Raw genomic sequence first — 26,186 nt, forward strand, 5'->3', positions numbered from 1 at the left:
AATATTCCTTATTGATCGTTTTACCCTGTGGCAAGAACTCATGATGCACAACGCTCCTGCAATCGAAGAAAACGGTAAGCAAAAATTTTACTTTCGACCCAGTTCCCACCCCATAGAGCTGTTCGTTTTAGTTTAACGGCTGATGTGTATCGGGAACGCAATTGTCGCTTCGCTTTGTTCCACCTGAATTCGTCTTCGGTTAACTGTGGGGTATACTGCAATTGCGTGCCATATGTCCGGTCTTATCGCAGTTGTAACACTTTAAATTCGAGCTTCTAGGTCGTGTACATTAAAGAAAGGACCCCCTTAGCAACTGTAGGACTCCCCTGTAGCAACTAGGTCTGCAGTACTCCAATGATTTCGTTTTGTTGTTGTTGTTTCGCACTGGAGCTTTAATCATATATACATGTGCATCAATTTGCCTTACATGTGTTTAATAACTATCGTAATAACTAGATTTGGCAACTCGTATATTCTGGCGACTTCTGTCTCGTCATCTGATGTCAAGGCGAATTCTATTTTTCTATTTATTTGAATCATAGTCTACGATATAAAGTAATTAAAAAAAAAAATTCAAAACCGAAAATAAAGAAACTTCAATTGTTTTACTGCTACTACCTGTTTGCGGTGTTAAGAATGTCACTTTCCGAAAGCTGCTACGTTATTTTTTGCTATTTTGACAAACGATGACATCAGTACTGCTAATAATTAAACAAAAAGAAAAACATTTACTTGGTGAATATTGTGATTTTCAAATTTTTTGCTTTTAAATTAAGCAAAATAATAAAAATTAAGTGTCGCTTGTTAAATTGTAAATACAACAGTAATAAAAATATCTGCAAATGCAGCTTTTTTGGCTATTCTACCGATGGCGCCTTAGCAAAAAAACTATATGAGATGGTATTTTGTTTATTGTATTTGACAGCTTCCATTTGCTTTTGCTTGCTTTCCTCTTCTTTTTTTATTTGTGCGCAGAACTGACATCACGGCGAATTAGGAAGGCGCAATCTTGTATTCTATCATTCTACCTTTTCAATGTGCTTTGGCGTGTTCATCTTGGTGATTTCTTTCTAATGGAAGAACATTCAGTTAATGCTGACTTCGGATGGTAAAGGGTTATCAAAAATATACTTGGAGGCTCAGCACTGCCTACATATTTCTAAATTCTTTAATTATTCTTTCGCTTTTTACGAGTTTTCTCTCTTAAAAAATGTTGTATTCTGTATTTGTATAGCTTAATTGTTTCACCTTAAAAAAAAATTTATCAACAGTTTTTAGAAATGCATTTAATATGTTTTATCTAAGAGTCAAATTAAATTGCATAAGAACTGTTTTAAATTTTGAGGCTTTACTTTACAAAGCGTATTGTGGCAGCCCTACTCAGACAGACCAAAATAAAACAAATTTTGCCCAACTCTACTGTTCTCATGTCACAAAACAATTTACTTTTCGTCCGAACACATCTTTCAAGCAGAGCTCACTGAACGGTTTCAGTGTCGATTAAACAAAGCTCAGTCATTTTTCGTTGCCCAGTGTCATTTAAGCATTCCTTTTTTTAGTTTTGCACAATTAAATCATCAAATGTCCAAACGAAACTATATGAAATAGAATATCTTAGTGCAAATAGACTACAATTAAGGCAATCTATTTTATTTAAAGAAAGGTTACTTTTTTATGCAATAAGTTGTGACACCGAGCCGAAGTGGAAATGGAGAAAAAATAAAAATAATGTGTGCGTAATCGTATCCAGTGTGCTGAGTGAAAAACGCGAACCCCTTACAAGTAGAAACGAATAAAGCACATAATTGCAACAATAATAATAGACGGACATTCGTAATGAAAAGCGGAAAATTCGATTTTTCTAATGAAGCTCTAACCTAGGACAAAAAAAATAACTTGGCAATCATACGAAGGAATAGCAGATCAACGAGAAAAGAATTTTGGATAAAAAATAGACAATGGTAATAATATGTTTTATAATTTTTTGAGGAAATTCTCTTTTCGTTATTTGCAGGGTATGAGGAAATGATTTTGTAATCGTTCAGTGACATAAACGCCTACACAAGTGTGTGATTTTAAACGCAAATGTTTTGTGGCTGTCCAAAGACATACAAATAGAATCATAGTTGTTTGCATTTCTTTCCGCTTATATAAGAACCGGGGAAGTTCTATTTGCAAAGCTTACAAATTTCAAATCGTTAATTATCGCTGTCAAATTCAATAATGTGTTGTTTGAAAAATTAATTCGTTAAAAAATTGTCCAAGTGTTAATATAATAAAAGAGATGGCAATGGTTTATACGTGACTGCATTGCCATAGGAGGGAAACATAGAAAATCTGAACAATATACATCTGATTTTGTTATGCTTAGAAGAGAACTAGTACATGCCGTTTTCCATTTTTATATTTATTACTATATATCTAGATCGGCATTCATTTCAAAAAAGAAAACTTTTATTATGCAATGAAAATCCCTAAATACTGATGGCTTTATAAGTCATAAGTATATAGCCACTTAAAATATATTGCAACGCATTGAAAAAGATAAAGCTGTCAATATGCGATAACATATGAGCAATAACTTTAGTAGATCGCTCACTAAATTAAATTTACCTTGTATCCAGCTTTTTAATTAATAAAACTTGCAATTGTTTGAATAGAGTGAAAGAAATAGAATCTTTAAATTCATCTTAATAAACCGTACCATAGCGAACTACATAAATATGTATATTATTATACGTGAATAAATACATCTGTATATACATATTTCCGTAAACAATTCTTTCAGATATGTATTTACGTATATATCAAAGTAACACCTAAGCGGCTAAATCATTTCTGAGTTTAGTTCGCTCTAAGCGAAAAGAAATATAACAAAATGAGTAATGAATACTTTCGGTCTTGCTTTTTTAATGTTCAGATGTGTACTTGCTAAGGTAACTTCGATTTCTATTTTTTGGCTGTTTGGCTAAATTTCATGCAACTTATGTTTATGAATGTATGTATGTTGTTATGTACATACAGCGTGAAGTCAGCTCATGATCATTAAACAAACGCAAACGGCATTGTTTGATGGAGCTGCTGGGGTACCACCACTTTTGCACGTAGGCATGTTATCGCATTTATTCGTCGAACAACTCCAAAAAAAAAAAGATTGGTTTTCTACTACCGTACTGGTAGTAGCGTAATGGCAAAGGTGTCAATATTATAACCAAAAAAAAAAAGATTGGTTTTTTTTTTTTTTTTGGTTATAATATTGACACCTTTGCCATTACGCTACTACCAGTACGGTAGTAGAAAACCAACTGGTTTTCTCATCAGTTACTCTGGTATATTATGAAAGCAAGGGAAGGAATAAGGGGTTATTACGATTAGCACCTTCTTCGTTGGCTTAACTGATAATATATTAATTTGCAATTTAGCGCAATAATATGGCTATATGTATATGTATGTACATATGAATATATCGTGTTTAGTACTGGGCAATGTTCTACCCTAATCGAATTGAAATATTATATTTCAGGTTTTTAATTAACAGTCTGGCCGATTTGAATTTTCATTTGTGAATTTTGTGTATTTGTCAAAATTCTAGGGATGACCGCTCATTTCGAGGTCAGTTTTATATAAAATACATACTAGGAACTGAATATTTATGTAGGAATCAAATAAATGCATTTAAATTGATTTTCATTTTCATGCCAAGTATAAACACTGAAATCGTAAACTGTGAACGGACAATGAGAAACAAAGTGGGAGATTAAATGTTATGAATGGTAATAAAGTGTAATTAAAACTTTACACGCACAACCAGGTATCTCCCTTAGCTGTGTTCATAAAGTACCAGCTTATCAGAAGCTCATTTCTTGACATATATTTTTTTATGCTCAGCGGTAGAGTTTTAGCGTTCAAGTGATGTCTTCTAGAGATATTAGGCAGCGAAAAGTTGGGGTAATTGAATTCATGAGACAGATCTTCCAAAGTTTGTGTAATTGAGAGTATTTGCCATTATGTATTTATTTATTAGCATTAACGTTGGTATGTAGGTTCGAGTTAATTTAGAAATCGGAAAAAATTATCACATATTAAATTTAAAATTTTCTTAATTTTTTAGGAATCCGGGGCTTACATGCTTTCAACACCTTTAAGGTCCTCCGCCCCGCTCAGCCCATCAGCACAAGCTACGCTTAATAAACATTTACCCAAATTATCAACGAAGCGCCTTACACAACAATACCAAAATGTTAAAGCAACAGTGCAAATGGTCGATGCCGGCTGTATCACAGGTATTACACACATAGTATTGTATATACATATGTATATGTGTATGCATGCAAGTATGTATGTCAGAACTGCAGTAAAGAATTTTCATTCAACTGCGCTTGAAATAATCTGTTAGTGAAAGTGTAATAAACGTTTATTTACATTTTATTTATTTAATTACATCAAGAAATCTACACGATCGTGGTGAATGGTCAAACACAGACGAAATCCATCAGAACTCAAGATTGCATTCGACTGAATTTAGTTTTTACAAGAAAGTAGGATAGTTAAAAAAAATCAGCCGTTCATAATTTCTAATATTAATATTATATTTCAGCCGATGGGGCCTATAAAAACTAGAATATTTATCGGCTAATAAAAGTAAAAGCTTATACACCCTTTGCAGCTCTGATTCATCAGTAGCAATGCACGTAAAAGCAGACATATACGAGTACACTCTTACATATGAATACCTAACAAAAATCTTTTAAATTAAATTATTTTCTGGGTTTGGTTTTTTGTGATTTTCAATGTCTTTCGAGGTGTGCAACTTGGAAAAGGTGTGACTTTTTTTTAACTCCTTTTGGGACCCGTTTACATATACATACATACTTTCATATATACATGCTTTACTTTTGTTCAAACACATTCATAAACAACTATTTATTACAGATTTGTGCAGCAGCGAAAATTTACCTGAAGTTGAAATATTTTCTCTTTTGGAGGAACAAATATCTAAATATAAAGTGCGTTCGGATTTCTTGACTGATTTTTCTGGATATTCAAATCAGGATTGGTTCGTTCCTGCACCAGCACTAGAAATACCAACAGAAGGTCTAGGTTTAACTAAAGAACAAACACGTGAAACCCTTAACTATTTCCGTAAGTATTCCTAATTTTTTGTTAAATATAAAGAGATCAATCGATTTTGTTTATTAGACGTTATGTGTAAGTTGTCATTATAAACAATACTTTGTGAGCAAAAGGTCGACTATATTGTTATTGTAACAGTATAAACATTCCTAAAAAATGTTTGAGGAGTGCTGCTGGAGTGATAGTCTTTTAACGCATTCAAGTCCCCATCATTCCGGTAACTTAGAATCGCCTGTCGTGGGATCAAATGTATACTCTACCGCGCATGGTATATGTTATAGTATTTTGTCTATTATATAAATATAATAAAAGTTCCTAATATTTTACACGGAATCGCGTCCCACTATTTTCATGAAACTCTCCTTACATATTATATTTTCTATAACAGGAAAATACAATTTGAAATATTTAAATTTAAATTTTTATAGATATTCCCATTACGACCACTACCTCCTCATCATCAAATTGGTTTTTATCTCATTATTAGGTTAGTTTCAACCTGAGTCCTATAGATTTGGTTAGTGAGTCCTATAGTAATGGTTGTTTCGTATCCTTCGATCGGAAAACGATGCTGATGACTGGGTTATATTGGCCTCCAAAACAAGGTTTCACATTCTTACTATAAGTGTTCTGACACTATGTTCTTATAGAAACTAATATGCCGGTATAAAATCGTATTTGTAGAAAAAAATAGAGAAGCTCACATCGACCGGCTCACTTGTATTAGTATAGAAACTCAATTTAAAACAAAATATACCAATATAATTTCAAAGATGTCTGTGATTTATATATTTACATAAGATGCGTGCCTACAAGGCGGCGCAAAATTAGTCACGCGATAGGAAAATTCATAATTTTTGCAAATGGCATCGCACGTCAATCATATTTGACACTTTATGAACTAGACAGCTGCAGTATGCAAACACATAAGGTTGATATAAGATGTCTAATTCTCACCATGTGTAGGCCATCTAGAATTATTTAATAAATTCGTTTGGAAAAACTACTTTTTATTTTAGAACAAATCCTAAAGAAAAAGTATTCAAAAGCATAGAAAGTAAAACCTTTTTTGCGCCATAAAACGTATGCAAAAGTGGTCGATAAGTTATAAGTGTCGTAAAAGACAAAATGAAACGAAAGTATTAGGCAAAATCGTACGGCATTTCATTGAAACCAGGCAAACCAGTTTGCGTCTATCACTTTTCGGTAATAGATTTCGAGATCAGAAAAGGTCAAATTTGTCCTGTGATGGCTCTTCCAACGCCCATCGAAATTTTGCATTGGTGGAGTGACTCGAGACGGCCAGCCTTTGGTTGACTCTTCCACGTAAACAGAGTAAATTCTTTTTGATTTAAAAAGTGTAATTTTATTTAAACGAATTTTGATTTAGATCATATATTGATTGTTGTGTGCTTTCTCTGGAAAAAGAATTGGCCATCTTATGGAACGACTTGTAAAACTGGATAAATTCACATCCCACTTCAGTCAAATACTTTCTGAGGGGCAGATTAAAAAGTTGGAAGACCCAACCAAAATAATTCATTAAGCTTGGGACGACATGTCGCAGGCAATATCAAAAATGCGTACATTACAAAATATCTTTTTTGTGGAAAACTTATGGTTTTTAAGATATACATAGGTTGTCAAAGCTTACGTACCGACAGTTTCAGAAATAGTCAAATTCCAACAATTAAGTTGAAAATACTAAGTTGTATTTTATTTCTGTAGGTTTTGGTTATCACAATTTGGGAAGTTGTCAAAGTTTTTGTGAAACGTACTGAAAGTTGCAGACATTTTTAAAATAGCTGCCAATCACATACATTTTCACTATATACTTATATGTATATACATATGTGACAAATCCCCGGTAATGGTTAAGTTAAAAATAAAAATAATTAAGTACCATTCACAAAAGAACACAAAATTATGCTATGGCTTGCATATGTTTTTTTTTTTTAATTTTTACTACCTTTTCAGAAAGCTGACAAACTTATGTCCCTATACTTCCAAATTGCACCAATGGATTAAGTAGCATCCGAAATCAGTTGTCAAACTTTACACAACCTTTTATTACTGAATCATGATACAAACAGACAAGCTATGGAGTGCGTAAAGGTCAAAATAAAGAGTTCCATTACTCAAAATATTTTTATTTATTTAGAAAAAAGTTATTCGAAAACAAAACTGATTAATTTTGCGCCACCTTGCACTTGCCTGAAGTGAACTGTTTGTTTGTAGTCATAGTTGAAGAAGTTATTCCCAAAGCTGACGTGTGGGTAATTGTTATTTTTATTATTTTCACATACATTTTAATCATAATACGCTCCACAAGTTTTTCTGTATGCGTTTTATTTGCTATATGTTCAATGTGATTATTGGGCTTACTTCTCTCTCGAATATTTCAATCCGATTAGAAATGTTAAATTTATTTTCATCTCTAAAGAGCATGTTGTTTCAAAAATCACGTAGCTTGATCTCTTTTTAACACTTTTTCCCTTTGCTGAAAAGGGTTTTCATTACACTGGCAAGTTTCAAGATCTTGCGAATAATTTTTGGATGGGCTTTTGCTAATTTTTTCGTCAACTTCTGCTGCCTCTCAGTCACTTGATTTATATGATATTTGTTTTAGAATAAATTAATGAAAATTAAAAAAACAACAAAAAAATTAGTCGAAACTGGTCAAAATATTGCGTATGTATTATTTTAATCATGGGTGTGTGTAGTTCAATCATTGTGTTTTTCTTTTTTAACGTATTTTGTCCAAAAATTTAAAAAGTTCCTCTTTACAGCCTTATTTGAAAATAATGTCATACTATACGAGAGAGAAGCTTTGTAGAGAATGATGCCAAGTATAATTCTGTCGACGATGGCAACTCATCTAATTTAAACTCTAAAAATATTTCACGATTATCGTCCTCAACACGTTTCTGAATCTACAACTTATAGTATTTTATGGTTAGGTTCTTCGTAATAGAAAATAACCGATGTCTTTTAGATGTGATCATGTTAGGAGCAAAACTATTGACTTGTCGATCACATTTAAGGGTTTAGGGGTAGTCAGAGGCCCGAAAAAATGATGATTTTCAATAATTTTTGTTTTTTGTAATCAATTGTAATACGGGGAATATTGCTGAAGTGGCAGTGTTTGGCTGGATATAAATCCGGGTCGTTGCGGTTACGTAGAACCGTTTCTCGTAGAATCGCTGTAAGGTATATTGCACTAGACAGTCCTAGTTTACTGGGGTGGCAGCCCTTGGTCGGGGAAAACCCGATGCATTCCGATAACGTAGAACCAGCCGCCATGGGAACGGTCGTGGAGCCGTCGTCTTAATTAGCTGGCCTGAGCTTTGATCAACTCTACCTTGCCTGATTGCCATATTCATCCTTTCCATAATATTATATGGTGGCTTTTCTTAGATAGTGGGCTAAGTTCCTCATTTAATCTTAACCCTCCGCCGGCACACTATTTTTACCGGCACAGTCGGCACACTGGGTCTTTAAAGTCCGACTCATGTTTTTTATTAATATTTGTCCAGTTCGGACTTTTAGACCTCTCGTGGTATTTCTTGCCTCTTGTAATAGTATGAATAATAATAACATTTTGCATTGTCTACCCTTATGGACCTAGACGGCATGAATGAACTCATAAAATTCAATTATTTAATTTCAGTTCTTTCTTCCAGCAGACAATTGTTTGCTATCATTTCTATTTACACGCTTATCTTATCTTAAACTGTCGAATTGACAAGTCATATTCTTTTGTTAGATTATAAATATCTAATAATTGAATAAACAAATACGTCATCCGTAAAACTGTTTTATCGATCACCATAAAAGCAGCTGTAATCGAATTTACTTCCCGCATGTCGTTTTTTGATGAAAAAATAATATCTGTTAATTGTTGATATACCTGTTTTCATTTCAACAAAACCGACGATACACATTCGTGTCATAAAATGAGTGCTTGGAGGTGTATGGCAAATTTCTTCCAAAGCATTTTTTTTAGTTTTACTAGACCTGCAACGTGTTGTAGGTCTCCATAAAAGTGACTCAATTTTTTTCCCTTCGGTTGTTGTAACAGCAATAAATGTAAACAATCATTTCCCATAAAGTTTGGGAGAGCGCTGCTCTAGCGTTATGTTTTTCCGGATGTAAACACTGGCCGTTCCAGTAACGAAGAACTGATTGCCGTGGCAACGTTTTGGTTTTTTTTTATCACGTAGTGTAATTAATTTTAACTTTATAAATCATGACATGCTTCCTATTGCGACTTTTATGGCTTAGGGGATGCGGGAAGGATGACATGTATCTCATTTATTGAAATTTTCATATGCCAAATTAAAGTTACTTTATTTAAATAACTCTCCCCTTCTCGCAGTAAGTTCCGTGCGTATAAAAACATGTTTGTAAACATTTTTAACATTACAGAATTACATATTGGCCATTAACCCGAAATGTAATTAAAATTTTAGCAACGTTTGAAATTGCAAATTTCTGATTCACTATATGTACGAGGGGTGCCTTTTATATGTCGGGATTAGAGAACAAAAACAAATTTTAATTATCGAAAATCACTTTTTTGTTTTTCAAAATATTCTCCATGAAGATCTATACACTTTCGCATGCGTTTGAATCAATTGTCGAAGCACTTTTGCCACTCTGAATGAGGTACCTCCAAAACATGCATTCTGAATGCCGCAACCGCTTCTTCAGGTGTCGAAAAACGTTGACCTCTCAGTTTGTTTTTTACGTACGGGTATAAAAAGAAGTCATTCGGTGCCAAGTCAGGACTATACGGCGGATGACCCATTAATTCGATGTTTTGGGTGTTCAAAAATGCAGTTGTTTGAGCCGATGTGTAAAAGCTCGCATTGTCCTGGTGAAGAGTGATCCGTCTTTGGCGATTGGTTTTCCTAATTTCTTGGAAGACAACTGGCAAACAAATGGTTGTGTACCACTCAGAATTTACTGTTCTGCGTTGTTCTAGTGGTACGGTTGCGACATGTCCAGTTTTTCCGAAAAAACAGGCGACCATTTGCTTGGAAGTGCTTCGTGCGCGAACAACTTTTGTTGGATTTGGTTCATCTTGAAACACCCATACAGTCGACTGCTGTTTACTTTCGGGCTCATACGCGTAAATCCATGATTCATCACCTGTCACGATGTCATAGACGTGTTTCGAAGCCCCGCGACTTATATTTTGAGCATTTCCTTCGACCAATCGACACGAGCCTTTTTTTGAGCGATTGACACATTGTGTGGGATCCAACGCGAACAAATTTTTTTGACAGTCAAATGTTTATGCAATATTGAATGTATGCTGGTCCCACTAATGCCTAAGATTGTCTCAATCTCACGATAGGTCACATGACGATCTTGCAATATCAGTTCGCGCACAGCATCAATGGTTTTCGGAACAACAACTGATTTTGGACGACCTTCACGAAATTCGTCTTGGAGTGAACTACGACCACGATTGAATTCACCATACCATCGATAAACACTGGTCCTTGATGGAGCTTCATCGCCAAAAAATGAATTCAGTTCATCCATGCAATGTTGCTGAATTATCCACGTCGAAAGTTGTAAAAAATAATCGCACGAAAATGTTCACAATTTAATTCCATTTTTGGACCGAGATGAATCTTTTAAGTTACTTTAAGCAACACAAATAGCGCTGGTATTTCAAAACGTTCTGAGTACGTAAAAGCCAAAAAATGTCAAACTTTGCGATACAGCTATCAGTTGCCAGATTGCAACACCAGGGTTGCCAAATCCCGAAACATAAAAGGCACCCCTCGTACTATGCCATATTTCGTGCTTGCATAATTATATTATCATCAAATCGAGTTGTGTTAAGGAAAAAAATCAATAAATAAAGTTACAATCTAATTTTATGCTATTAAAAAATTTTTCCAAGATTTGAAAAAGGGATACCTCGAGCACTAGACATTTTTGTTCAAAATGTGACCACCCTGGCATTGAATATTTAGAGCCACCGTTTTGCTGTTGCTTTTTTGTCCGCCTGCTTCGACTTTTCATCTATGCAGGTCATAGTGGTACTAAAGAATCTTTGAAATTTTCCTTTTTCAGTTCCCTTTTATAAAGCTGTAGCTTGCAATTAGCTTCAGCAAAACCTTTTTCGAAAGCGTAATGCCAATTTTAATTCGGCGTATAATATGACTCGACAATCGATTCGATACAATAAAAACTTCGCTATACAAGGATGGCTAAAAATTTGGAACAAGTGCAGAATAGCGACTGCTAACCCCGGAAAAAATGGAAATGTGGACGTCGTCCATCCCTTTTCTCTGATATTAAAGGTATATAACATTTGTAGTGCAAATAAATAATTTGCATGCTAGAGGGGGAGGGGTTAAAGTGATTCGGTTATATTATTTCTGGATAATTTACCGCGATGCAGTTTTTTTCTGGGGTTTCACGTTATAACTAATCTTTGTTATTAAGGTTAAGGACTTAAGAGTATCCTTTTCGTCGGTGGCTCCAGTGCTTAGCATTAATCCCATCTTCAACCAAAGGTGATCAGCTCAATTAGTTCAAGATATGTACATAGGTTAACAAAGCAAAGAAAAGTCCCATAAAAAATAATTGCATTTCAGTCTGCAGCAATTTGACCACCAAAATCGCCCAATTAAATACCTTTGAGTTATTTTTTGTGAGTAAACGAAAAACAAATGCTGCTTTGAAATTGGCGAGATAAAGACAAAAATATGTTTAAAAATCTCTGAAAATTTCACCAAAATTAAAAAAAAGAATTTGGTCTTGGAAATGCCCTATAAAACAGATGAATCTGTCGAATCGATTGTGGCTTACGTTTATGGCTTATGCGTAAATATGGATTTTTTTTTTTAAATCAAAAAATAAAAATTGCGATGGTGGGATACAATTTTTGTAGAGTTCTGGAAGAAAAGCGAATATCTGATAAATATGTTGATAAAATATAAATTTTAAGTAACTACTATATATGAACTAATGTCATTTTCAAACGTATAGTTTTAGCGCTTCGGAAATGTTAGTATAGACACAAATTTTAACACATCTCCATATGTGCAAGGGTACAAGGTTTCCTCTTAGTGACTCAATATGTAATAAACAATAAATAAGTTATAAAATGTATACATTCATTATACACATTAGCCTGGATCGATTTTTTCTGACCAAGTTTATCTAATCGACTATCCAAAAAACAAACGACAAATACAACTACAAAAAATATACTTTTTCACTTGAGTCCCCTTGAATTGTCTCTAAGCATACATTTCTGATTTTTTTTCATTACATGTGAGAATTTCTTTAAATAAATTTACACATCCTAATGTACATACATGTGGAGGTATAGAGAATTGTACGTGATATTTATTTTTAAATTCTAGACTTTGACAGCTTTATTTTTCAAAGCTTTTCTAATTAATTGTATACTTTTTTGTATACATAACACTATACACATTGTATATATGCACACAATTGTAGAAAGATGTGCTAAAAAAGTAAACTTAAATTTTTGCTTTTCCATGAAAACGTGTATTAGAAAACGTACGCATATTGTTACGTCCTTATAGTATACAGAGCATTCATGAAAATTTTGAGGAGGAAAACAATTTTGTGGTGTCAATATTAGGAGAATTTATTTTTAAAACTATGGTTGTGCGGGCAAATGCTAAATTACAAATATTTGACCAATTTTTTGGCGCCTTCTCCAAAAGCTCATAATACGTAGTGACTACTTTGTATTTTGGTTTCAAAGTTTAAAACTAATATGAAGAAATTATTTGCGTTTGAGGAGCGTTTTGCCTTATATAAGAGTTAAATATTGCTTAATCGACATTCTATGTACATAACAAATAATAGCTAAGTCCCTTGGATCAACTTTTGGCAACATTAAACAATAAGTTGTATACAAATACAAAAAATCACATTCATAACATTTGCATACATATAAAAATGTATACTTTAACTTCAAAAATGATCAGAATGATGGATTCAATATGTCGAACGAAAATTAAAAAAAAAATAGTTTTTCTTCCCTCAATATGTCTTTTTTAACATATCTAAGTATCTATTACTTTTACCTCGACATGTTTTTTTCTTTTTTAGTTTTCGTCCACCATGTTGAGCGCATAATTTTTAATTTTGAAATTGATGTCAGATTTGTATTAAGCGAACTCAAAAAGCAAAGAAAACATCTCGAGCGCTTTCAGCAACTGCTTAAATTTTTTGTTGTCATTTTTGCCGTTATTAAAGTCGCCGTTTAACCTCAATTTTAAGTAATGTTAGGACTCTGCCTGATGAACTAATGTTTGGTAGGTAGGAGATCTCCGACTGACAAAGAGTGCCCAATATACATATGTATGTAAAAATTGAGACAACAAAAACAACGGAGACAAAGAGAACTACTTTTACTGTCTTTCTCAATTTTGTATACTTTAACTAACAAAACGGTAAATTTGTAAATAAATTCATTAATTATTGCCTTCCTACTCAACTTAGCCATTAGTGTACGTGTTGATAAAGCAGTTCATCGTAAATAAATGGTTAGTGGACTGTGAGTGCCATATGACGAATGTAAATACTACAAAATGTATTTTAATCACAAATGTTTATACGCTCTCAAAAATGAAACATTCTAATGGATAGCATTCATTGCAAAAATTGGCGTAGCTGTGCCCCTTATTAACAATTTAATATTATCAATACAACCCTGTTTTTGCTGAGTTGGTTCAGTTTTGTTTGAAATTGGAATGCGTTCGGGTTAAGAAAATTTATTGCGGCATTTCGTTCATTCCATTGTGCACTCAGTGTTCATTTATGAGCATAGGCGATGACTGTCAGTGTTTTTTTCTTTTTTTTTTTTTTTGATGCGTTGGAATGTCGTGCGGCTGTTCTTAAAGTAAACGAAATTATGAAAAAGTAAATGAAAAAAGTGCTGGAGATTTAGTGAAAATAAAGAGGAACACGGTGTGAATAACATTGCTAATTAATATACGTGTGGAAATTATCTTTATTGAAAGACCAAACTTATGACTGAATAACCACTGATCATCATACGGAATTTGATTTGCTGGACTGAACGGATTGTGGAACTCCAGAAATCGGAAACATTTTTACTGAAAGATTACAAATTTTCTTCCGACGCCATATGACCCACTCGGGCTTGTATTGTCGTGTTCACCACTTTTAGTGATACCCATATATCACACGTTATATTTTTTAATGTTGAAAGACAATATAGGTAATAATGCATGTGCATTATTTCCTTTTTCTTTTCATTCTTTCGAGTTACATAAAACTATTCCAACACATAATATCCATAATTATACTTCGTAGTAGAATGTGAGCGGCATTGATGAATTCGGTTTTTGGCTTTCACTATCTCGGCAGATAAGAAACTAAGCACAAGAAATTTATAAATTAATTTTATTTCTAAACTGTGTTGGTAGTGACTGATTGTGCATATACTCAAATTGAAATGATAAGAGGTGCTTATGAATCTAATCGGTGTATGCGACTTGAAAATGTTGGCTCAGCTGATCAAAATCCACTTCACAAGTTTTACTAGAATTAGTAAAGTTTTACAAAAATCCCTCTAAATACCAAGTTGAAGTTCTTGGCATGCATCAAGGAAGTCAATGTTAACGAGTCCCATTACGTCATGATAAGCAAGCATTCTGTGCCATATGACTGTAGATATATAGGAACGAACAAAAAGTTGCCAGATTATAAACATCCATAGATATATTAGCAGTATTTACAGAGTGTTTCATCTGGAGTGAAAGACGGTATAAATCCAAAATATTTTGTAAATATCTATATAATAATAAAAAAACACACTTGCCGTAAACAAAAACATAACATTCGCAGCAGATATAAGCTACAACCGTGTAATAAATATAATTTTGTTAATATTATTTTGGTGTCTTCGTTATTTACATAGTACCAAACCATGTTTTTGAATTACTAGGTGATTACTTCAATAAACGCTTCATTTTCCCCGACTTTTGATATGAAATATTAATTAGTCACAAACGGTTAAATATATAACTTACTTACATTTATAAGGTTAACTCGCGACAGCATCGATAAAAATTTCCAATTTGTGCCAATTAAATGTTGAATTCATGTCAGTGCAAACATATGTAATCATTAAAAATTGTAATGTTATCGAACTAATACGGACAACGAAAATAAAGTAAGCATGTCCAATCAATATACTAGTGTGCCACAAAGCAATATTATTGCCCCAACCGATTTCAAATATGGTGATGCGGATATTTGTTCCAAACGTCGGAAGTGTAATGTTGCTAATTCCGAGACTAGTGATGATACTGAATATGCGGAGTTCTCAAAAATTGTTGACGAATCGGAGGGCAATAGTTCTTTTATGGACTTTACTTCAAATGAGTTAAGTTCAGATTTTAAAGGAGGACTGCTTAATTCAACCACAAACCCATCAACAACATTAAATACACTATCATCATCAATATTATCAACAAACGAAAATATTAGTGAAAATGCTTGTTTTATAACAACAACACCTTCACAAACAAGTAAAGGTTTTGAAAACACATTTAAACTACTACAAACACAAGTTGAATGTAATGCTAAAAAGGCTATTAATGTAATGCAGACGTTTAATGTGGATTCGTCGTTATTAAGTAGCGGTTGTAGCTCATTAGCTTCTATCAGTGAGTTAGAGGAACCGCCCACACGTTTGGAACTGGAATTGGAAGCAATGCAACGCGTTCGTACTCTAGCTGCTCACAAGACATGTTTTAATATATCACCACGTTTTGTATCACTTTTATGCGACTTTGTGTGTAAAGGCCAAAAAGAAGGTGAAATAGAAGGTGCAAAAATTATTCGGAACGATCTGTCCCACAATAATCCCCAAGATCTAATATATCATGCAGCCAGAAATTCTGACGGAAAAAATTGTTTGAAAGTTGTAAGGACTTTATATTCAGATCCAGGTATGCACGATATTAACACATTTATCACATACATAGTATATATGTTCTAAAATAAGATTTATTACGCATTATTAATTTCTGTAAAAAAATCCAAGATATCCGTTCTATATTTACCAATCTAAATTTTTTTATCAGTATGTATTTGAAACTAATCTTTGTTTTGCTAAAGTGCAGTTAAGTATTTTTTTATCTATGGACGGCACACTTTCACGAATTGAAGTGCAATCGCTCACGTAGGCATATGGCTACAAAAAGTTCGATTACCCACAGATTGAGGAGGGTTGTGAAGGAAAATTTTGCTATTTGATTTTTTATTTTAAATGATATAATCTGGGTACTGCGAATTCAGAGTAAACAATACAAAAAAGTACGTAATGATGAGGGACGAGGGGTAATAATTAACGGTATTTGGTATAGTAAGAGGCAGGGTTTTTAAGAGGTAGTTTTGGAGTAGAACAATCATTCTCCATAATTTTTCAGGGAATGATACTGTTCTGGTAATGTACAATCCACTGTCGATTTGTAATACATTCATTGTAAATTGACCGAAATATATGTGAAAGCCGAGGATTATGCAGTGTAGCTATATAGCTATAGAGACGTTCACTATAAAGAAGTTTAATTGCATCTTTTCTGGAATTATCAGAACAGGAGTGCATGACCAAGACTGAAATTCGCACTCTCTGTAGACCTATAGTTTTTAAGTAATTTGTTGTTAAAAAATGGGTAATTTAGGGAAGTTACTGCTGCCAGACACCTGAAAAGAACGAAGGTAGTATGCACTATCCTTTAAATTTTACTAAGGTGTTGACTAGAAAGGTGTGTGCGAGTCCGCATTATTTTTGGAGGCGTATGACAAAACAATATTATTGCCAGTCTCAATGAATTGTTATTTTTGTTTAAAATTGCACAGTTATGATATTGACTAGTGAACAAGCGTGTGACTGCATATTTTATGAATTGAAGTGAAGTTTAGAAGAAAATATGGGTATAATGCGCCAAACTATAGTGAAGTCATTTTAAGTAGAAATAATTGCAAAACTAGTATTTCCGGAATGTTGGGAGTTGTTAAAGTTATTCAGGAACCACCAAGTTTCGTTAAATAAATCATACTTTGCCTACAATACGTAGGTATGAAAAGAAATTTGTTTTTGTGGAGATACGGCAACTTCTATTTGTGGAACATATTAGGCACTGGAAATCTTACGCATAACCAAGTGTTGGTAAGCATGTCACTATCACATGAGAACGGCTGTCAGTCATAAAATTATTTGGAGATGCAAACAAATATTTTGAACTCCTTATATTAAGTATATGAACAAATCAAAAGTGTGCAGTATTTGTGCAAACGTTTTTCGATAGAGTAGTTTAACGAGCGCCTTCGAATTGCGATATTCGACAGCCTCCGAAAAAGCAAAAGTACTTGAAAGGTTTTAGTCTAAAAAGTAAGCAGAATAATTATAAATTCAACTGAAAGTTAGGCGGAATAGTGCTAGTCACTTTATATAAAAATGCAACACATATATGGACACTTGATAATTTATATCTGCGCAAGCATGTTTGCACCGGAATTTTAATCTTCGTTTTGCAGAAATCAAACGTGTGTTCAATGATTGAGAAATATAGTATATGATGCTATTACGTTTCACAACACTATTTTAAATTGATTTTTGACATTTCTTTCAATATTCATTTTATTAAGAAGGAGTGAACGTTTAAGAAGGGATAGCAAATTGTATTTAGTAAAATAATAGCGATCAAAAGTTCCGAGCTCAGCTTGAGAGTGTAAAATTGTGGGAAATAGTTTTGTGCAAATCTATGTAAACTAAAATCAAATGTTTTGAACGCAGTATTGATTTTTTTAAGTTTATGTATATGCGTTGTTTTTGCTGATGCTGTGTATTGTATTGTTTGAGAAAACTTCGTCACGAGACTTGTGCTTATGTTGAATGGAAGTCTGGATCTTTGTTGCCAACTTTGATTCGTAAAATAGTTAAGGGAGGCATCTGACATTTTAGCAAAATTACTATATACGGACTTGAAAATATTAGAAATTGTTTTAAAGTGAGTATAATATTATAACTTAATTAACGAGTTTAAAAATGGAGCATCAGAATAGGAAGGCAATTTAAACGGCTTTAGTATTTTTCTCTCTATATTAAGTTATTCGCACCCCTTTAAAAGGGCAACGCCGTCTTAGCGCAGGCGTGGAAAAAAAAGAAATTCTCACTGTTTCTTACAATGTTTTGCCATTCTCCGAATTCGCACATCCTATGTTTGTGTTTGTATTAAAAATTTACCAGTACTGTGCTTTGCAATAGAATGCGTCACATTTTAAAATGCTTAAATTAATTTTTCAACGTATAATACAATAAACTATTAAATAACATGGCGATATATTAGTGTGATCGAAGTTTAATTAAATATACATATAGAACATATACATATACACCTTTGAAGTGCACTTTTCACAGTTATTACAATTGTTTTCCTTAGACTTTTATTTGCTACCACCCAAAAACTAAATCACGTAGAATATTTGTTATATAATAATTCTATGTCTAATGGGACTTGAATGTTTGAAATTATATATTGGTTATTATATGGAAATACTAAACGATGGATAATGCCGCTTCGGGTGGTTGTGTCGAGTTTAGCGGCGGACTGCATAGGCGTAATGCATCGTGGTCCCCTGAAAATCAATATATCACTTCGGAGAGCGGTATAGAAACCATTTTGGTAGTGAATACGAACGATGACTTTGCCACCACCAATGCTAATATTGCCACTGATGACTCTGGTTTTCAATGGTTTGAAAATTCCAGTCAAGACGACATGGATGCTGGACAATTGGAGTATGAGGACGAAATATTGAGTTCTACTTTTACAAATGGAACAATGAGTTCATGTGATAGCCATACAGATGCCCAAACTTTTTCTGAAGTACGATCCAATAATCAATCTTTAATTGAGAACGAACAGCTACTTTACGAAGGTAGTAAGCTATTTACACTATCTATTAGCAATTAGCAATATGGAAATTCGCATTAATTTTATAGACTTCATATTGTATATAAAATTGACACAATAATCCAATTTGCATTTAGTGAAGGTTGAATGCAGAAAGAATTATACAGAAATGGTGCAGGTTTTGTTCAAAGCTGAACAAACATACATATGTACATACATATGTATAAATGAGTTAGCGCAGATTGTAGATTTGAGCAAATGCTTAATTAAAATTTCGGTTAGTTGAGACGTAAAATGAAAATTGAAAAATAATGGATTGTCAACTCAGCTAAGTTATGATCATGATGATTTGTTTTGAATATTGAAATAAAAAAGGCTCACTTTGTAGACTCATTCACTTTTTTACATTGTGAACAACTATATTGCTTAACGATTCAATATTCACTAATCACAAAATTTTGCTTACATCCACTTTAATTACAATGGAGAATGAGTATACATAAAATTACAATGATGCAACATTGTATGAGATATAAGAAAAGATAAGCTATTGTAAATATTAAGTATAAAATTGTGTCAAATGCCATCACTAATAAAATTATACAGTTATACTTAAATTATATTTTTTTTATCTAATTTCAGTCCTATGCGGAAACCGTGTAAGCCAAATGACTCGCGCATATGATGATATTGAAGCTGTGACGCGTTTGCTGGAAGAGAAAGAAAAGGACTTGGAATTGACAGTACAAATCGGCAAGGAACTTTTGACGCAAAACAATGCTCTTGAAAGCAGAATAGCAGAGCTGGAAGCTGATTTAAAAGCGTCCAACGAGGATCGTGCACAACTAGTACATGAACTACATAAGAAAAATGAGCTGATCGCCGTGCTAACGAATGACTCTGACGAAGGGAGTGAAAATGGTAAGAAAATAATGCTTCATATATTAACAATTAAATGAGAAAATTCTTAGAACAGATTCGTTAGGGGTTGATTCGCATTTATTTAATAGTTTTTTTTTTTCATATCGTCTCAATAAATTTTATAGAAAACTATAATAAATCTTTGTTAATTTGGCTATTATTAGTTTGGCAAAGGAAAAGTGATTTCATCCAAGAACATGGAATCGTTGAGGTTGCAGCTCTCTCTTGCTCAGCTACTCAGAGATGATATCACTAAGCTTATTAAATTTGAGAAGTAATCCGGGATCGGAGGAGGCGATAAAACAAGCTGGAGTACACCTGCCATAGGTATACATACAGATGGCTCGAAGACACCAGAAGGAATAAGTGCTGGACATAGTATTTGGGTAGTTTTCCCAGCATCTTTCAGGCGAAAGTGTGTGCAATCTATCTATGTACAGAAATCAACTTAACATATGTAGATAAAAATTTCCGGAATGATCGAATAGCTATTATGAGCGACAGTCAGGCGGCACTCAATGCATTTTTTAAGATTAACTTCATTATTCTTTGAATGCATCGAGAAACTAAATTTGATAGGTGTGTACAATAGATAACGGATGTACAGACTAGAGAGACTGCGGCCGTCGTTATTAATAGAACCGTGCCTTTCCTTGCCACATCGACGTTGTATTGACTAGAACCAATTTATGTACCTATTTGCTATACGCGATATCAAAAGTTATATGCTGCATAACAATATTCACGCACATGCACATATCTATGTAAATTTTATTTGCATTTAAGTAAAGTCATATTTAATGTTGTCCAATAATGTTGTCTCTATTTTTTCCTTCTAATTTAAGATACGCCTACGTTTTCCAAATCAATTACTTTGGATTTATTGCAAAAGAAAATCGCTTCCTTGCAGGATGAGAATAAGTCCTTAAAACTTGAAGTCGTACAAATTGCCTCGCAAACAGATGCTGTAGAGGCCCAAGAACGCCAGTTAATGGAAGACATCACAGCACAATTGAATGAAGCTAATGGTCGCTTCGGCGGCATGAGTTTGGAGTTGGAGCGTCAGCGAGAGGAGAATCGTTTACAACACGAACAAATTATCAGTTTGACAGCGCGTTTGTCCGAAGCCGAAATGAGACTGCATCAGTTAACGCACGACAATGATGAGCATGTTACACTTTTGAATATAACAAAAGAGAACCAAAATTCATTAGCTGTAGAATTACTTGAATTCAAGCAGCGCTATCAAGAAGTATTGGCTCTACTGCAAGAAGCCCAAGAGCAGCTACGCAATCAGCGAAAGAAAACAATGCCACAAGCACGCAGCTCATTTATATCGAGCTCGGGTTTGCTGCAACCGGAGTCCTTGCAGTGCGAGTTGATGGAATCATCGATGTACTCAGAGAATAGTCTTGATTCTGGTATTTCGGGTGATACTCATCGCGCTGAACGTATGGGTCGTTTAATGTCTCAATTGCCTGGAATATATGGTGGTGGTGGTGGAGCAGCTGGATCTGCGTATGCGATAGGCGTTGGTGTTGGTACTCTCCCTCCATATAAACGCGTTTTCGAGACAGTGCGTTGTGCGAGCAAAACTGGCAACTACATGGATAGTGGGAATTCATCAATGACGCAACTTGGCGCTATGGCGATGAGTAGTTCGGTGGGGCCGCGGATGTCTGCGATGCCGTATCGTGGTGCCGCCTTCGACGACAATCCTATGGGTCTAAAGACCTTGTCGTGCGGAAGCCTGGCATCACAATCGGACGACGGCTATCCAGCGGCACCATCTGGGGTGCCTGGTGCGCCAGGAGCTAAAGACTTGGAAGCCGCATTGAAACGACTCACACCAGCAGAAGTGTTGGCCCGTCGTGCTATGCTGTCGTATGCTCCAGTTGGCACATATACGTATGATGAACAGCCAACAATCACAAACACACTTCCGCAAGGTATACGGACGCCAGATAGTATTATGTCGACAGGTTCATCGGGCATTTCGTCAACGAACATGTCGGCATCAATGCAACAATGGCGTCTACCCGAAAAATTGCAGATTGTGAAACCAATTGAAGGTTCCCAAACATTGCACCATTGGTCACGTTTGGCAACGCCAACGTTGAGCGGCTTACTTGAGGAACGTCCAGGCGTAACAATTCGTGGTGGTCGCGGTTTAGATGATTTGGGCATGCAAGTATATACACTGTCTGATGTGGAGGAGGACGTGAGTGATGACTTGCCTGGCAAGCAATTTGAGGCCTCTGGCTGTACATACACCTATACAACGAGCATGGTAATGCATCCCGATGACGGTCTAAATGATCTATCGTTTTTATCACAGTCGCAATTATCGTCGCGCATGGCATCAGCGTCTACTTCTCGACAACCAAGTTGCCCGCCCACACCACACGGTGGTCTGTCGCGCAAGAATTCATGCTCGACGTTTTCGGTTAATTTAGGTCTGGCTTCTATGTTGAATGAGCGTGGAATTAAAGCTGTGACGCCAAGTGCATTGAACACACCCGCCGGGCCGAACTTTTCACCCACTGTCACACCCTGCAATAGTCCCGGTAAGTTAAACACTTTCACAAACTACTTTTTTTAAATATTTTTTATAATCCCAATTCCGATACAATTCTAGGTTAAGTTATTCTAACAAAAATGCTCTAGTTTATAGTTTTAAATCCTGTAAATATATTCAATCGTAATCATAAAATGGTGTTCAATATTTTCATCATCATCATTCATCATATTTGGCTTTCGTTTTGTTTTTTGTTCGTTTATTAAATTTTCAGTCAGCCATAGAAGTACTTAGAAGGAGATTCCTCTCACGTCTTCCTTTTTCATTTTTCGTGATTTTTTTTTTGCAGTAAATTTAAGAACATTTTCTATGAAATTTTACTGTGATGAGAGCAATTTTTTTCAATACTCATTATTTGTGTATAATCCGTTAATACTGCACATAAAATTGATCGGCTGTTGGTGAAGAAATATTACAAAGGGTTTTCAAATAAGAGGTGTTATTTTGATATTCAAAGAAAAATGCTATTTTTAAATATAAATGATCGGATGTTTATTCCATTATAAAGAGGAAGTTATGCCGTTAATAGTGGAAAATAACATCAGGCAAATGACCACCACGACCACGCTTAGAGACAATATCCTTTTAATGAAATTTTCCATAACCGAATTGCAAAGTGACTGCCCTTTGTCCTCGATAGCCTCACGAATTCCATCTTTGAGGTCTTGAATCGACCCTGGGCTGTTGGCGTACACCTTCTCTTTCTCTCTTCGAGAGATACTGTGATACCTGAAACTTTTCCCGTAAAAGATCAATGGTTTCGTTGCTTGTGTGACTCGTAGCGCCGTCTTGTTGAAAATAAACGTTGTCCAGATCTATACCATCCAATTCCGGCTATAAAAAATCGTTAATCATCTCTCCATAGCGATAGATAACACCTGTTATTGGAAAACCCTTAAGTAAATTTCCACATTTTGGAAGCGTTGTTCTGGCGTTAAACGATTCATGACGACTTTGCAAACCTTAAAAAACAAGTACTAATAATTGGCGCGTACACTACTGTTAGGTGTTTGGCCGAGCTCCTCCTCCTATTTGTAGTGTACATATATCTTGATGGTGCTTCACAAATGGAGATACCTCCAATTTTAAGCCGACTCCGAACGTCAAATGTTTTTTTATGAGGGGCTTTTTCATGGCAGAAATACATTCGGAGGTTTGCCATTGCCCACCGAGGGGTAACCGCTTTTAGGAACAACTTTTCCAATTATTTGATGTTCCTGCTCCAAACCTTGTTCAGTAAATATCAACACAGTTTGCCATTCTTAGCTGTCCAACCTTAATTATCGATATCGATAGTTCTCGTGCAACTGAAAAAACCGAAATATTTAGTTTAGTTTATTATTTGCCAACTTTGCATTTTTGGTAGTATTTACTTTCCCAAGCACAGTGTTGACTCAATAAGTGATTATCCTGATGTCCTTATTCTTTTGCATTTCAGAGGGTTCACCTCCACGTTCCTCATCGCCCGAACCATTGTTCGGTATCTTATCGACAGGTGCAGATATAATTAGACGTAAACTAATTGGTGACATTGAAAGGCCAAACCGTAATCAAGCTCAACAAAAACAACAAAAAATAATGCTATCGCGCTTAGAACGGCGAGCTTTACGTTCGCTGAAGTTGGTAGAAAAAGTCGAGAGTATTGGTTTGGAGAATATTATTGTCGCACATCCCAATGCTATGTCGCAAATGGCTAGTGGAATAGCAAGTCGCAGCTCCAGTCCAATGGCACAATTAATTAGTCTTAAGAATCTGCACACTTGCGCCAACAACGTAGTCGACGACATTCACTTCGATCGTGATCAAATAAAAACTGTGCTACATAAAGGACTTAATACACCACCAACTACAACAGCGAGCGGGAGCATCGACGAATGCCACTTTAGAAATACAACAACAGATTCAACAGCAACAACAAGCGCAATTAGCACAGAAAGACCTGCGCTTAAAGATGAGGATCACTCTGGGATAGGAGGGCTACAAAATGCGGGTGGCGTAGCGACGGCAACCTCGTCCACGAGCACAACAGAGTCTCGTATAAAGCAATTACAGCGACAAAAATCGCGTCGAACTCTTAAGAATGGTATTGCTGGTCAACAGCGGCCAGACTTGGGTACTATCGGTGGTGGTGGTGGTGGTGGACGTGTACGCCCCGATCTAGGAAAAGTGTCTTCAGGAGCCTCAATATCTGGAGTAAAGAGCGAAACAACAGTGGGGCCAGCTCAGACGCAGAAGAGACCTCAAAAACAGCGGGAACCTCGAGAACCGCGAGAACCGCGAGAACAACAAAGTATAACACAAGCATTTGTCGGAAGCGTAAGTTCTTTACTGTTTGGACGCAAGGGTGGTTGGCTGTAGAGCATCTATACCTATTTTACTAACTGTGGTTATTTAAGTATGATGATAATATAATTACTATATATTTTAATTTGATAATGTTTGAACGAAATATTATGATTATAAACGGATAACGAATAGTGGTAAACGTCGATAGCGGTGCAAAGTTTAGCACAACATAAAAACTTAAACCACTAATGTAAAGGAAAATGCACATATTAATACAATGTTATTTCTATGATAAGAGTCTTATATGACAAGATAATCCAATCTGCACACATGAAAAGGAGGATGATAATAATGACCATGTATATGTTTACAAAAATTGATTGCAACGATAGTGAAGATGTGAATATGTGAAATTGCCAAGGCTAATAATAATTTATGGTGCACATAATTGAAAAGCATTTTATAGAGTTATTTTAATACGTATACATTAATTAAAAAGGGAAATATTGCGCCTATTTGCTTTATCCCTTAACAAAATGTAGCTACCAGAGTAAATGCATTGTTATATAAGTATGTGTAGGGGGATAAATATTATATACTTATTTACTTTATATTCACCGTAGAGTAATTCATGAAATATTTTTCTCTTTTTGATTTAGTTCAGTTTTATTCATCAATTTCCTTTTTTTGATTTTATTTTTTATTTTTTGATCACACTTTCATTTAAGTATTGTATGTATTTGAATTTTTATTTGAGACATATACATTCGCATGGCTTAGCAATGAATACGCTAAAGACTTTAGTACTGCCTCTATGAGCTCATCATACACACTTAATTTCAAAATACGCTTTTCCGTATAAATTTTACTTAACATTTTTATAACTTGACCGTATGCGCGCTATTTTATTGGTTGCTATTGCCTTGGTGTTCATTTTATTGCTTGTAAATATGAAAATAAAAGTTATGGAATTATTTGAAGAGCAATCCAAAGTCAACATTTTGTTTTTTTATTGAAAGTTTTGGAACTTTAATCAAAAACACTCCATTATGGTGCTTTAAGCAAGCAGTACAACGCTTTTTGTATAGATGATTGTTTTTTTTTTTTGCAGATAAAAATTCAAAGTTCTACATACAAAATTAATTTGTCTCAGCTACATTGTGCAATTATATTAATAAAATCTGTGAGGTTTCAGTTTTTGGATTTATACTTTTAAAAATTTACTTGAGGATATTAAAAATCATGTTCTTCATTTAGGAGCTCGATTACTTTCTTTTTCTCACCAAAGCATTCATTATAGTGGAACTAAA

The 26,186-nt window shown here is 34.6% G+C and overlaps 1 protein-coding gene across 6 annotated transcripts; it reads left to right on the forward strand.

Annotated features, from left to right (window-relative positions):
- The first annotated feature begins 1,464 nt into the window (after positions 1-1,464).
- LOC129247267 (trafficking kinesin-binding protein milt) lies at positions 1,465-25,873 on the forward strand. Of its 6 annotated transcripts, XM_054886324.1 has the most exons (6): positions 1,465-1,961; positions 4,112-4,283; positions 4,933-5,142; positions 19,734-20,012; positions 20,858-22,579; positions 24,029-25,873. In XM_054886324.1, the coding sequence occupies exons 1-6, from the start codon at positions 1,959-1,961 to the stop codon at positions 24,946-24,948; spliced, it is 3,306 nt and encodes a 1,101-aa protein (XP_054742299.1). In that variant the 5' UTR covers positions 1,465-1,958; the 3' UTR covers positions 24,949-25,873. The 6 variants fall into 6 exon arrangements, with proteins under 6 accessions (XP_054742299.1, XP_054742296.1, XP_054742297.1 ...); XM_054886321.1 differs by lacking the exons at positions 1,465-1,961; positions 4,112-4,283; positions 4,933-5,142 and adding exons at positions 13,903-14,109; positions 15,211-16,121; XM_054886322.1 differs by lacking the exons at positions 1,465-1,961; positions 4,112-4,283; positions 4,933-5,142 and adding exons at positions 13,903-14,061; positions 15,211-16,121.
- The last annotated feature ends 313 nt before the right edge of the window (positions 25,874-26,186 follow it).

Source organism: Anastrepha obliqua, chromosome 5, assembly GCF_027943255.1.
Source record: "Anastrepha obliqua isolate idAnaObli1 chromosome 5, idAnaObli1_1.0, whole genome shotgun sequence".
Lineage (NCBI taxonomy): Eukaryota > Metazoa > Arthropoda > Insecta > Diptera > Tephritidae > Anastrepha > Anastrepha obliqua.

Coding starts and splice junctions, on each gene's coding strand:
- LOC129247267 (XM_054886321.1), top strand. CDS start 15,347: ATGTCCAATCAATATACTAGTGTGCCACAAAGCAATATTATTGCCCCA. Junction 16,122..19,733: donor GACTTTATATTCAGATCCAG/GTATGCACGATA, acceptor ATCTAATTTCAG/TCCTATGCGGAAACCGTGTA. Junction 22,580..24,028: donor CACACCCTGCAATAGTCCCG/GTAAGTTAAACA, acceptor TTTGCATTTCAG/AGGGTTCACCTCCACGTTCC.